The sequence below is a fragment of the Aspergillus mulundensis genome (assembly GCF_003369625.1).
Source record: "Aspergillus mulundensis strain DSM 5745 chromosome Unknown scaffold_3, whole genome shotgun sequence".
Classification (NCBI taxonomy): domain Eukaryota; kingdom Fungi; phylum Ascomycota; class Eurotiomycetes; order Eurotiales; family Aspergillaceae; genus Aspergillus; species Aspergillus mulundensis.
In genome coordinates, this window is record NW_020797891.1 from 1,167,539 (window position 1) to 1,181,091 (window position 13,553).

General features: G+C 54.8%; 5 protein-coding genes across 5 annotated transcripts; 1 reads left to right on the top strand and 4 right to left on the bottom strand.

The window, feature by feature from the left end:
- Positions 1-1,838: 1,838 nt before the first annotated feature.
- On the top strand, positions 1,839-3,674 carry DSM5745_04125 (uncharacterized protein; the record flags this gene model as incomplete). Its single annotated transcript, XM_026746141.1, has 1 exon — positions 1,839-3,674. The coding sequence occupies one exon, from the start codon at positions 1,839-1,841 to the stop codon at positions 3,672-3,674; it is 1,836 nt and encodes a 611-aa protein (XP_026605137.1).
- Positions 3,675-5,964: 2,290 nt separating this feature from the next.
- Positions 5,965-7,354, bottom strand: DSM5745_04126 (uncharacterized protein; the record flags this gene model as incomplete). Its single annotated transcript, XM_026746142.1, has 5 exons — positions 5,965-6,200; positions 6,390-6,874; positions 6,933-7,036; positions 7,102-7,257; positions 7,313-7,354. The coding sequence occupies 5 exons, from the start codon at positions 7,352-7,354 to the stop codon at positions 5,965-5,967; spliced, it is 1,023 nt and encodes a 340-aa protein (XP_026605138.1).
- Positions 7,355-8,116: 762 nt separating this feature from the next.
- DSM5745_04127 (CVNH domain-containing protein) lies at positions 8,117-8,518 on the bottom strand (the record flags this gene model as incomplete). Its single annotated transcript, XM_026746143.1, has 2 exons — positions 8,117-8,304; positions 8,386-8,518. 2 exons carry the CDS (start codon positions 8,516-8,518, stop codon positions 8,117-8,119), a joined length of 321 nt encoding a protein of 106 aa, XP_026605139.1.
- Positions 8,519-9,640: 1,122 nt separating this feature from the next.
- On the bottom strand, positions 9,641-10,477 carry DSM5745_04128 (uncharacterized protein; the record flags this gene model as incomplete). Its single annotated transcript, XM_026746144.1, has 1 exon — positions 9,641-10,477. The coding sequence occupies one exon, from the start codon at positions 10,475-10,477 to the stop codon at positions 9,641-9,643; it is 837 nt and encodes a 278-aa protein (XP_026605140.1).
- Positions 10,478-11,484: 1,007 nt separating this feature from the next.
- Positions 11,485-13,154, bottom strand: DSM5745_04129 (putative choline transport protein; the record flags this gene model as incomplete). The annotated part of the gene is made up of 2 exons (XM_026746145.1): positions 11,485-12,254; positions 12,314-13,154. 2 exons carry the CDS (start codon positions 13,152-13,154, stop codon positions 11,485-11,487), a joined length of 1,611 nt encoding a protein of 536 aa, XP_026605141.1.
- Between the last annotated feature and the right edge of the window lie 399 nt (positions 13,155-13,553).

The following is a 13,553-nucleotide window of genomic DNA, read 5'->3' on the forward strand; positions in this document are numbered from 1 at the left end:
TCCCGCACCAAATCGACCCGCTGGGACCCGCCGAGATCCGCCCGCTCAGCCGGCACGCACACCTCCCGCCCAACAGCGCCGTGGATAGAAAGGCGCGCTCGATCCTCATGTACAATCGGTTTTCGAGGAGCAAGTTTCCCTCGGGGACGGGGTGGGGGCTGCCGCATTTTCGGTTGCAGGAGCGGGATCGAGAGGAGAGTAGGAGGAGGGGGTTGTGGGGGGATAGCTTTTATGTGAGTGTTCATGGAAATGGAGCTTGGGATGGTACTGGGGGGGACTGGGAGGGAGACAGCTGGAGACATGGTCCTGTTGGGGAGAAGGGATGGGGCCTTGGTGGGGGTGGGATTGGGGGGAGGAGGTTTGAGATGAGGCCTGCGCATGTTGTTCCGGTGGGGTAGGTGGATGGAGCTGGTATACTGCTTCTGTCTGCATATCCTGCATTACATTATTCCCGTCTTATCTTCTATGCATGTCGTTAGATCGTCTTGCCGGCTTGGAGTCAGGCAGGGCTATGGTAGGCGGGTACTTGGGCAATGCACAGCGGATCATTGAACCTGTTCAGAGCTAGCAGCACGGATATATGTAGTGAAGCCTTAGCACGGCCGATTGTAGTGATTCCATTATGCTGGCATACTCCATAACGGGGCGAGGTTACCTCAGATACTCTCGCATCCTATGGTGGTCTATGCAAAGGCCCTGTACAACCAGCATAGTTGGTCCCTGTAAAGTCGCCTTGCCCCAGATTCCAATGCCAGGACTCGACATAACTCCGCCATCAGCTGCGCACTGATGCCACTTGCATATCTTGAGTTGAGTGGATAAGGGTTATGGGGTAACATGGTTGATTAATGAACGGCTCATGGCTTTGCCATCTACCACGGTTCTTTTTAGCTGAAGTCCAGCTTGACTGTCAGATGATGATTGTTGTATGCCCAAACCATCCTTGCCACTGGGATTCCAGCACCGTGAGTACACCTCCATGTCTTCTGCTCATAGAAACTTTCCAGGGCGGTGAACCAGAGAGGTGATTGAGGTCAGATCAACATAAAAGCAGCTTGGATGCCTCTTCCCGGTTGGTTATGGATAGCTCCGGTTGTATTTCTACGTGGAAGTATGATAGTACGTCCTTGGTCTCGCCAGCAGCTCGGTCTCCTGGAAAAGGGTCTGATAATGCTAATGGGCAGGGTAAAGTACGGTGGTATAGGATGGTCGGTTGATAGGGGTACCTACCATATAATATGGTATTTACAAACGGATCCGGATGTTCAGTAAATTATTCAAATCCCCATGTGCTTCCAGGATTCCTGTTAGCTTTTTCATTTGGCCTAGGTTTGCAGCTGCAATATGCATCCATTGATTCTTGCAAACCAGCAACCCTAAAGAACAAAGCTAAGCCGGGAAATCTTGCTCAGTGAGCTCGGGAGGTCATTCTTTGTCTGAGTGCTATGGCCCAGAGCTTCTTTGCTGAGATATATGAAAGAAACCCTCAATAAGCCTTTGTTCTCCTGTCGCAGCTTGCCTTGTGGATGAAACGTCAAACATAAAAGCCTCCATTGTTCTTAGTAAACTATATGCGTTTTGGAATCCCTTCAAGTTCATCAACCTAGGGATGCTCAATAGTGCTCGAGTTCAGCCCTAATTCTGCCACAACCATGCCTTGTAAATGAAACATTAGACACCAAAGGCCTCGTTGTTCTCAAGTCCTATATGCGTTTCACGATCCCTTTAAGATCTTCAACCTTGAGGATACTTAATAGTGCTCGAGTCCTGTCTTTCTTCCTAGATAGCCCAAATATACACATCACATGAAACATAATACAAACCAAAAACCATTCACCATGTCTGAAACCACAAGATTCAACCTCGGTGTAGCCTACCAATTTGGCGACCAACCATCAGACCTAATCCTCCCCCAGGAGATCCTCAACATGATAAACGAGTACATCGTCGGCGGCCGCCCAGGAAAGCCCAACTACTTCGGCCGCGTGCCGGGGCATCTATGCCTCGTAAACTCAACATGGCGCCGCATCTTCACCCCAGCGCTGTACGCCAACTTCCGCTTCACAGGTAACGTCAACGACCTCCCCTCCCTCTGGGGCTTCGTGCGCACCCTGTACCAGAACCCCGAGCTGGGCTCCCTTGTGAAAGAACTCACGCTGACAACCTGGGATATCCACGCGCCCTTTACCCTCGAAGCCAAAGACATCGACGCATTTTCCACGCTCCTGAACGCGCACGGGGGCATCCCAGACGGCCAGTGCATCGATGACTTCCGTACTAATCTCGCCCTGGTCATGGGCATGCACGCGCACTTGCCCAATTCCAACAGCGTCCTCGAGCAGCTGAACACAATGCTAAAGGAACGGTATGCGACAGCCCTCTACGCACAGAACCAAGCGTGGTTCGATTCCATCTTCGAGCTGATCATCGGCTCGCCCGTCATGTTGCCCGCTGCACAGAGGACCCTGCAGCCCGGGACATTAACATCAGGATACCAGGTCCCCCTCGCCATCGTCGCCATCGCCCTGTGCCCGAACCTGACCCGCCTAAACTATAACGTCACACACTCAGGCCAGTGCATCTTCTTCGAGCGCATTCTGGCCTTCGCAACGGGCTCCCTCGCACTCCCAGACGCGTACCTGAACCGCCCCCCCCTCGGAAATCTAGAGGTATTCAATATCGGCGGCCAGCCCGTCGGTTCAAACGGCGGGCACGTCAGGGTCATGGTCTCAGAGTGCATGCCGTACTGGCAGATCCCATCGCTCAAGACGCTGAGCATCCTGAACGCCGACGAGATCTCCTTCCCGCTTATCAATCCCACACAGCGCTTCAGCGCCGTCGAGCACCTATCCATCCAGTGCTCATCGAACGTCACGCATCTACCCAGCCTGTTCGAGCAGATGCCCAAGCTAAGTAAGCTAAGTCTCCAGCTGGGCGTGCAGTACTCATACGCAACCGACAACGACGACGCAGACCCAACAGGCCCAGCGCAATGGGTCGGGATCTGGCGGATGCTCTACCACCTGAAAGACCGCCTTGAATACCTCGACCTGCGCCAAGACGCCATCGTGTTCAGCGAGGCCTCAGACCCCACGGCCCCGTACTTCCACACCCAGCGCGCGGACGGCACCCCGCTCGAACCCTTCTGCCCGCCGCTCCACGAATTCGCCAACCTGCGACACCTGCATATCCCGATCCTCGGACTGGCCGGGCACAACTGCGACCTTGCAGGCGAGCACGGCGCCAAGCTGAAGTTCGCGTCGCATCTCCCGCCATCCGTCGAGTCGCTGGGTATCTACGGCGCCTCGGAGCCGTGGGTGCAGTTTTACTTCCCCACGCTGGACAAGGAGCTCGAGGGGGTTATGGCCTCGGGCTCAGGTGCCGGTGAGGATCGGCATCTCCGTGCGTTCGTGTACGACGGGATCAGCGCCACGAATCGTCGTCACCACGAGCTTATCGAGCGCGTTGGGGCTGCGGCGGCGCGCGCTGGGATCCTGTTTCTTCATTCCGGCGAGGAGTACCTGCTTCGGGGTGGGGAGGTGTCGGCTTGGGGGCTGCTGAATACGCGGGTCGAGATGGATTGGATTGGGGAGTTGTTGGGGCAGTTGGATATTGGGAGGGTGGTGCCCAGGGGGATCGAGGTTGGGGGGTGGAGGGGGAGGCTTGGTAGGTAAGTCTCCAGATGATTCGCTTTTTGTTTGAATGGATGCGCGTAGATGCCTTGTATTGTCTACCTGCAGGTAAGGTGTGAGAGATCTGGATATCTCGCTGCGACCGGCGGGTAGGGTTCCAACTTAGGGCTACGCCCCCCTGGCTCAGGTAGCCCTAGGTAGGTGCCAGGTTGGTTTCCTTCCCCATGTCGGTGCGTCAACTCGAGAAATCCAATCCAGTAAGCTTGGGCTATTGTGTATTATACAAGAACCTGAATAGGTCTCTACAAGGAGAACCAAGAAACCTTCAAGAAAACAATAATGATAATATAATAATAATCGAAAATGCACTACACCGCACGCCCGCAGATCATTTAGCTTGAACAGAACAACCATTCGTCCGCTCGATTGAGCCCAGTAAGCTAGACCCTCGTAGACTGAACTGCCTATGTAATGTCAATTCTATGTGAAGACTTTCCGTACGGCAGCCCTGAAGGCCAGGGCCAGCAGGATGGGCCTTCTCTGTGCTTCAGCCAGATCTCTTCTCCACTGGGCTCTAAACATGATCAAGGCCTCATTCATGTAGTTCAGGAAAGTTAAATCTACATATCTTAATATGTCATTCCGGGATCAGTTACTTCTCCTTAAATGAGTATCAAACAGGCGCTCTACACAAATGGCCCGACAGATACCGTGATTTCCGCTTCACCAGGTACCCCCGGTCCCCGCCCTGTTGGCAATGCAAGCGCCTACCCTGAAGCGCAGAACGGAACGCCGCCTAGCCCTCCTCCCACCGGCTCCAGGGTACGCCGTCTGCACGCTCCTCGCCGTATTGAGCTGGCCATTACCTGTGGACAGGGGTGGACGGTCCACGTGCCGCTGGGGGTGTTCGTAGTGCAGTGGCCTGCGGAAAGTCGACTGTGGTGCTTCGTCCGTGGCGCTGTTGCTCTGGTGCGAGGCGCTCTATTAGCGTCACGCGGGCTTGCCTCTGGTCTTGATCCGAACGCTGCGCTGGGCTCTGTACCTTCTAGCCGTGGCGTTTCTCTGCGGCCCGAGTAGCGCTGCTGCATGCCTGTACTACGAAGTTGAGCGCAGGGTCTTAGCGAAGGAGGCGTAGGGACTTGCATGCAGCGTGGTCTTTTCCTGCGTGAGGGAGGAAGGAATCAAGGAACTAGGGTAGGCATGGTAGGATGGATGAGATGTACTGGAAAATGTATTCTCGGGGGTTTCATGATGACTCTTTTATCTCCTCGCTCTTTCATCTGTCCAATAGCGAAATGTATCTTGGTTTCTACCGCATGGCCAAGGCCGCAACATCGCATCTGTTTCACAGCAGTCCCAGTGCCGGCGCAGCGTTCCATTACTAGCAATCATGACATATCTATGGTAGTAGGCTGTTCATCCCGTCCATATGACCAACGCGGTAAATGTTGGGCTTTGCAGAATATCATTTTCGCTCCAGGGATCCCTAGCCCTGTGAGCCGTTGCTATCAATGCATACCTAATCTACTTACTACCGCTACCCAAGCAACAAGCATGAGCCTCTTTATCCAACGCGCAGTGCTCACTCTTTGGGGTCGCATCTATTCCCAATTCCAAGGACATCCACAATCCATCTCCAACAGCGCCCCGGCATAGCACTACAACGGAGCCTGCGCCAGACTTTAATGCCCCAATGGTCCCAAAGGAGCGGACGGGCGTTCCGCACAAGCTCCCTGACGCACAACATGTAGAAAGAGTAGACTCATTGATTGCAGCGGGAGAAAGACCTAATGGCAATGTGGATGGGGTGCTCCTTCTGACACTCAAGAAGGCTCTCAATAGAAGACTAGCATACATTCATCCACCGACAGATCATCCGCCGACCACTCGACTACCTCCTTTCTCTAAGCGGAAAGCAGCTTCGCAAGCAACTCATCCTCTCCTTCGGAGTGGTTCAAGGTCCCGGACGCCAAACTCCAGGTGATCATAGACGTGGTCGAGCGTCTACACACTGCCTCCCTGCTGTCCGTCCCCGCCCTCCCAAATCCTTTCTGCATTCTGCCCTACATAACCTGGGATATATACTGACGGATTCCGTACGGGTAGGGACTGGAAACCCCTCGCAAACGCCCTTGGCGTGATCTTCCAGATCCGCGACGACTACCTAAACCTCCAGAGCAAGCAGTACACGCAGAGCAAGTGGCTCGCCGAAGATCTAAGGGGGGCAGGTTCTCCTTCCCCGTCATCCACAGCATTGCCTCGGCGCCAGATAATACAATCCTAGTTGATACTCTGGGCCAGCGCATCGAGGACGAGGCGCTGAAGCGCAGTGCTATTCGGTATGTGGAGTCGACGGGCAGCGTTGAGTACTGCCGCAGGCGGCTGGATGGCCTGCAGAAGGAGGCTCTTGGGCTTGTGGAGCAGTTGGAGGGCAGTCTGGGGCCGGGAGATCGCGTGCGGCGGATCCTCGAGCTTTTGGCGCTGGGTTCGTGAGGGTTTGGATACTGGTACGGTATGTGATTGGAGAAGGATCTAGTTGGTTGTTGTATGCGATGGGAAGCCTTTCATCTGCCGCATGGTATGGTAGGTATCGAGATGGACAATTTACAAGACCACCACCTAGACAATGAATGTTTCTGATTTCACCCGTCCCGACACTCAACCAAGCTCGGTTAAATACAACACATTCTATGACCCCATAGACCCTACCTATTTACTGTTGCGACCCCTAAAGCCACTGCTTGTTCCCATACTGACTCAGAAACGCCCCCGCATACCCCCGGTCCACATGCGCCCTCTCAATCACGCCCCTCAACAACCCCACCGACTCCTCCGGCGTAATCGGGCCCTTCCACGCAGGCGCATACGTGGCAAACTGCGCTACCATGCTCGCAACGCCCGCCTTCTGCTCCTCCGTCATCTCAGCCTTCCCCTCAGACGTATCAACCAGGCCGGGCGAGAGACCGAGGAACAGAATCCCGTCTTTGCGGTACTCGGCGCTGAACTTTGCGATGGCGGCGTTGAGGGCGGCCTTGCTGATGCTGTAGGGGGCGCCGATGGCGATGTTGTAGTGCGCTATGAAGTCGAGGTCCGCCATGCCGGTTGTGATGGCGATGACTTTTTTGATGGCCGAGCGTTGGATTAGCGGGAGGAAGAGGGTGATTAGGTTGATGTTGCCGATGAGATTCGTGTTGAGGGATGAGAGCAGGTCGGCGGTTAGGCCTGCGGGGTCTTTGGCGGCGCTGGGGGGTGTTAGCTAGGGTTGGATTGTGGATGGGTGGTGGGGGATGGGGTGCGTACAGCGTACCGAGGCCATCCCACGCAGACCAGGTCGAGACGACGGCCGCGTTTGCGATCAGGTGGTCGAGGCTGGGGGTGATTTTCTCGACGGCTTCGACTGCGTTCTATCGTACAATTAGCACCTGGATATCTTATATCTGACGTAACCCTAAGTCTCTGGTAGGCGAACCTTGAGAGAATCATAGTCGGTGAGCTCGCCCTGGACGATACGGATGTTGTCGCGCTTCAGCTCATGGGCGACTTTCTCCTCTGTCGCAGCCTTGTTGCGCACAAGGCCGATGACGAGGTTGGTTGGGTCTGCGGAGAGCTGGCGGAGGAACTCGAACTGGAGGTAGGGTTAGGGTTAGTCCTGGCGTTGATGCAGTGGGGAGGGAGCGTACGCCGAGCCCGCGAGATGCGCCGGTGATGAGGTAGGAAGGCATTGCAGTGACTGTATCTTGAAGACAAGTTGTAATTGTTGATGATGAGGTCCTTCAAGGCCGGAGTCTCAGTACTTATACACACCAACCCTGCATGGCGTCAACCATCTCCAACACAATGCTTACAGAGAAGCTTAGTGACTGTATGACATGTTTGCACTTAATCTAAATCCTGTGGAACGTGTTTGCACTACAATAACTGACCAATCAGAGGCTGCAACAGCAAGCCACAGTTGGATTTCTAAGCGCTGACACCACCCACTTGCAGGCAAACATCTCCTCGACTCCGCACTACGAACAGTGCAAACATGCCCAGCGTGCTCGAAGGCTGCATTGCGTCAGGACTGCTGAGCCTGGGAGCCGCAGCGCCGGGGAAATGCCGAGGGTTCAACCAGTCCTGCATACTTGGGGTTTCACGGGTCCAAGTAGCCACGCTAGTCGTCCTATTGCTAAAAATACGCTACCACGACAGGTAATCATCCCAAGATGCAGGGCAAGGGCTTTGCCTTCTAAGCGTCCGGCAGAGGGTTCAGAATCATATCTCTATTCCCAGAGCAGTCAATTGAGTTATCCAGCTGTTGTTCCTGGTTTGGTTTGTATAATCACCACAGCGCTGGTCAGTGGTTAGGGATGCGCTCAGATTGCGTTTATTGTTATTCCTCGCAGATAGACGCCACTTAGCACACGGAATGAATCAAACAACCTTATACATAAGTATGTATATGTACCTAGTAACCAAATGGGTACTTCCCAATCTGCGCACCCTTAAACAACGCAAAAAGACCCATTGTCGTTCCCAATCCGCTCAGCAAGGTTGACATCGGCCCAAACAGCGTCCCCGTCCTCGTTCCTCAAGAGAGCCCGAAGCACAGGCACGCTCTCGCCGCCCTCGATGTCAAAGGTGATGTCCTCGGCGCTGTGGCTGAAGTTCTCTGCGTCCCATTGGAAGTGTCCTGTCGCAAGACGCCATTAGCTGCCGTGCTCAGATAACAGAGATTCACCTAGTGGGACGCTAGGAGTGTGAGATAACGCACCGTTGTCATTACCGAGGATCTGGTTCAGGTCAAACTCGGCGTCAATCCACTCGCCGTCTTCGTTCTGGAGCTGGGCGTGCAGGCGGTGGCCGTCTTCGACGCGGATGTCTTGGGCGGAGTGGTGGAAGCTCATTTTGAGGTCTTTGCTGCAAGTGTTGTTTGCTTGTTTGGACTAGATGAGAATAAGGTATAAGGCAAGTAGTGTTTCTGTGGCTGAAGTGAAGCGAGGCTGGTGCTTTATATAACCTTGGAAATCTTCCCCGCCCCTTTCGTGGAGACGGCCAAGAAGCGCGTTTAGGCAGCCATGATATCACCGCAGACTATACTCCGTATCCATCTGCGTGAGACCTTGCAACGTGGCGGAAACATAGGGGGAGGGGCAGGGGGTTAGACCCCGCTGACCCTGACCTCCACCTACACCCTGTGCATCAACTAAGGTATTACCCAGTCGTTTAACTCGGGCTGTGAACGTGGCTGCGGACGCTGCATTGACGCACAGTTTTTGTGCTCTAGTAGGAATATGGATTAAGCCTGGTGCAGGCCGCGTGTTGATTCATGCAGCCACAGGGTGTACTCCGTACAATAAGTGACGCCTGGATAGTGGATCCTACAGGTAGGGCTGTGGATCCCCGTTAGATCACCCTGGCTCTATAAATAGGGTCTACGGAGTTGTTAGTGCAACAGGCAGTGTGCTGACTGTTGAATCAGACAGTCGCCACAAGCAAAACTCATTGGCAATTGCCATAAGGAACATTGACTCTGTCAGAATCCACACTACTGCGGTTATTGGTTGGACTGGTAGCCCTAACTACCTACCTTAGTAGTATTCTCCCATTTTGCCTACCTATCTTTCAAATCGTCCAGCAGGGAGTCCATTTCTAATGCGCCCGGAATCATAAAGCACTGTCTGGCACCGGTAACCGTCCCTGCCGTCGTTTTTCGGCGGGCGTTGACAGCACTGCGGGCGTTGTAGGTAACCTCGGAAGGGCAAATTGTCACCGAGGGCAAGGGAGGTCACTGGATAGGCACTAGGAGAAGCACGTATGTGTTGAGGGGATTAGCACCTTATAGAAAGAGGCGACCATGGTTTCTCTTTCTGAGCAGGCCTAAAAGGTGTAGTGCCATCTCTACGGTACCCGGTGCATGGCCGTCCCTGGCAAGGAAGCAACAAACAAACGACGCAGGATCTCCTTATTCGAGGGCTCCATATCTACGCAGATACATTTAATCCATATAATCAACAAAAAGACCGTGCCTACTCTGCTCCACCCGTCCCAGCACGACAGAGTATCCCACCCCCGCCCCGTCCAGACGCATCCAGCAGCGCCGCCTCCAGCATCTCGCTCTCCCGACGCAGCTCATCAGCATGATCACACTTCCTCGCGGTATCAAAGTCAATCAGCACGGCCCTCCCGCCCTGAACCAAGAAATTAAACCGATTCACATCCCCATGTCGAATGCCCAGCCGATGCAGCCGTCCCAGCGCCGTCTGGCACGCCGCAGCATCACCCGGCCGTGCCCCTGCATGCCGGGCACCCGTGACGCGCTCCATCAGGAACCCAATCACCCGCTTATCGTCGCCGTTATCCTCTGTAAGGTGGCCGAGGAAGCGAGGGGCAATGTCATGGCCGTCGATCCATTGGTACGCCCTGGTTTCGTTGTCCAGGTACGCGATCTCCCAGCTGAAGCGGGCGAATTTTGCGACGACAACGGTCTCGAAAAGCGGACTTGCCACTGTTACTTCGTACACGCCTGTCCTTAGCTTCTCGCCTACCTCGATGTCCGCGTAGTCGATGGAGACATTGTGCCATGTGTTCATGACAGAAGGGAGCTTTGTGTTCATGGCGCGTGCGAAGAATGGCTGGCCGGTTTCGGGGTTTCTGGCGATAAGCCCATCGTTCCAGTCTCCTGGGGGGAAAGCTGGTAGGATGGAGAGCAGCGAGGGGCCGAAACACATGTCTTCTGTGCTATAGAGGCCGGGCTCGATGGTGAGGTATTTGATTGTTTTGCCAACGCGCAGGCGGAAGAAGCTCTGGTCGTCCTCGTCGATCTCAGCCTGAAGGAGCTCGATGTTTGGCTTGGTGCTCAGCATGGCGATGGGAAGAGACTAAGGTATAGTATAGGTAGGATAGAGTCGTCTGGAGTGAAGGAAGCAAATGCGAAAGGAAGGAACCAGATTGATTCTCGAGATGTTCTCAGAAGAGTAGGACGGCTTTTATGAAACACCCAACAAACTTTCCTGTCCCAGGGATGCATCAAGGCCATGCGTATGAAGTACCTAAGCGCCGGGCCTTGTTATTGGAATCCACTTAACCCAATCGAACCCAGCGCAGCCAACGAGGCGATGAAACGGCGCCAATGCAAGCCCTTCCCATACCCCAAGTACGGATCTGGAGAACCCACACCAGTGGGTTTCTGTTGATGCATGAACGATTGGCTCAAACTCACTCCCCGGCCTCGACCACACGGCGTAACGCTCTAAGTCTGAAATGCCGATTGGTATTCGGTTCGAAAGCTCTAGGATGGTAGGTGAACTCAGAATCAAGGCCGGCGGCAAAGTCATGTCGACTGCAGTACGGTATACCATATCCATTGGGAATATGGCCGGGGTGTTCCATTCCAAGGTTTAGGGCATCAGATCAGAAATTCGAGTTGGAGACCCATTCAGCTCTGGATCGGCACTTTATATCCCGATACCACTGCCATTGCCCTGTATCATCTGTATCATCAGGTAAGAAGAAAGAAGGTCTTCTTGTGACTTCAAGCAAGGGTCCTGACTGGGGGAGCCGGTAGTCACTGCCTCGACAAACTCAAGCCCCCGTCCATCAGACAAGTCTAGCGGACCCTCAAGCCCACGGTCTTGACTCAGATATCGAAACGGTAAGGAGGGGACATCATTCATCTCGCCCGGCTCGCGGCTCGCCGGATACTGATCCATCAGGTATTTGCCAGGCAACCTGAGAGGGCCATATCAAGCTAACAGGCCTTGCAGAGCCAGAAATATACAGGAACCGGGCTAGGGACACGCCTTTAATACAATAGAAACCAGAACATCAGATACACAATCGCACCCAAGCCAACTGCACCTGCATCTACTTCTCACGCGCCTCCAGCAAGTTTCTCCGCCGCCTCAACACTATAAACCGGCCCCCGATACTCCCCGCGCCCCCTAACAACCCACCAAACCAGAACCAAGGCCATAAGGCCAACCGTAATGACACTGGTGTAATTCATATTCTGCACCGTGACGGGCAGCACGAAGGGGAAGCAGAAGAAGACCACCGTGACGAGAATATACAGCACACTCGCAACGTTAACGCTGTACCCGAGCACCGCACTCATCTTAAACGGGCCAGGGATGACCATGCACCGCTTCGTAAGGATATGAGGGATGATAGCGCCCGCGTAGCTCAGCGTACTCAGCACAATGAATGATGAGATCAACGCTTGGAACGCCGTCGTCGACCCAACGTATATACACCCCAGACACGAAACCATGATGCTCATAGCGACCGTCGCGTTAACGGGGCAGTCGAGGGTTGGATGGACGCGTGCCAGAGTCGTCGCGAAAGGCGTGGCGTTCGAGCGTGCGAGCGACCACCACATGCGGCCGCCGGTGGTGAGGGTTCCGATCAGGGTTGGGAAGGTCGCGAGGAAAAGCAGGGCGATGAGGGCGACGGCGCCGGCGGTCGAGCCAGTCGCTTGCAGGTAGATCTCGGCGACGGGGAAGTACTGGATCTTGGTATCGAAGACGGCGGCGATGTCGGAGATGCCGTAGAAGAGGGCGATGAGGTAGATGAATGTTGTGAGGAAGGCTGTGAGGAGTTGCAGCATTATGCCTTGGGGCACTTTGCGGTCGGGGTGGGGGACTGCAACCAGCATCGTCAGTCTTCATTGATCCAGTTAGGGTTATGGCTGGATGGCATACCCTCCTCGCTCAAATGGCTAATACAGTCCGGCGTGCCCACCGCAAACGCGGCATTCAGGAGTCCAGACAGGAAACAAATCCCATCGCTCCAGCCCCCCGTCTCATTATAATAGATCCGCCAAACCTGCGCATTGCTCGCGCGGTTCCCGCTCTTCGGCATAACAGCCAGAACCACAACCGTCACAAACAACCCCCCCATGCTCAGCACCAGCGCAACCCGGTTCAACATTGGCAGCCACCTATTCCCCAGACACACAATGGCACAGCACATCCACAGCACGATCTGGAAGACGATGAACGGCTGCCAGGCGTGCCATTCGACGTCCGGGTTGCGCAGGAGGTACATGGCAACCGCCTCATTGCCGAGAATCGAGCTCATGGATGCAGCGGACAGAAGCCACGCACACGCATTCAGGTACCCCGTGAAGAAGCCGACGACGCGGCCGTGGCGGCCTGCGACCACGGAGGACCAGTGGTAGACGCCGCCGGCGGAGGGGATCGCGGATGCGAGCTCGGACAGCGACGCCGAGATGCAGGCGTAGAAGATGCTTACCACGATCAGGCCGTAGAGCACGGCCATGGGGCCGCCGTTGTACAGGGCTGTCACGATGGTGCCGCCTGTTGCGGCCCAGGAGCTGTACTTGTTACCATGCACCCTGGCAGTGCTGGGAGATGAGGGGGGTACGTACTTGGCAATGATGATTCCCAGGCTCGTTAGACTGAATAACCCAAAGCCGCGGACGAGCTCTGGCTTGGTGCCTAGGGCTGCTTCGAGGCGAATGGCGTCTGCATCCTGGTCGGGGTTGACGTTCACGTTGACGTTGACGTTGGACTCGCCCATTGTGACAAGAACAATGGTATTGTGGCAGAAGTCGACAGACGGATGGAAAAGAAGCAAATCCTGAAGATGCAGAAGAGAAAAAAGAAAAATCAATCATCCCTGCTCGTGGGATTATTAGAGAGTTTGGCGGTGCATTAGTGACGCTCTAGGCTCAGCACTAACTGACTGGCCTCACTTAGGGCATGCAGGCCCCCACGCAGATGCCAGACGCAGACGATGCAAAGTCGGACCCCCACAAGGCGAAAGCCGCGGACGGGGCCGGCCAGCTTGCAATCTTAATTTGTTATTGTGGCGCTTGCCTGGTGCCTTGTAATTTTTGTGCGACTGTCAGCTTTTAAGGAGGGTTGGCATCCTTCGCTGGACACGGTGTTGACCTGAATGCGTCGCCATGGGGGATGT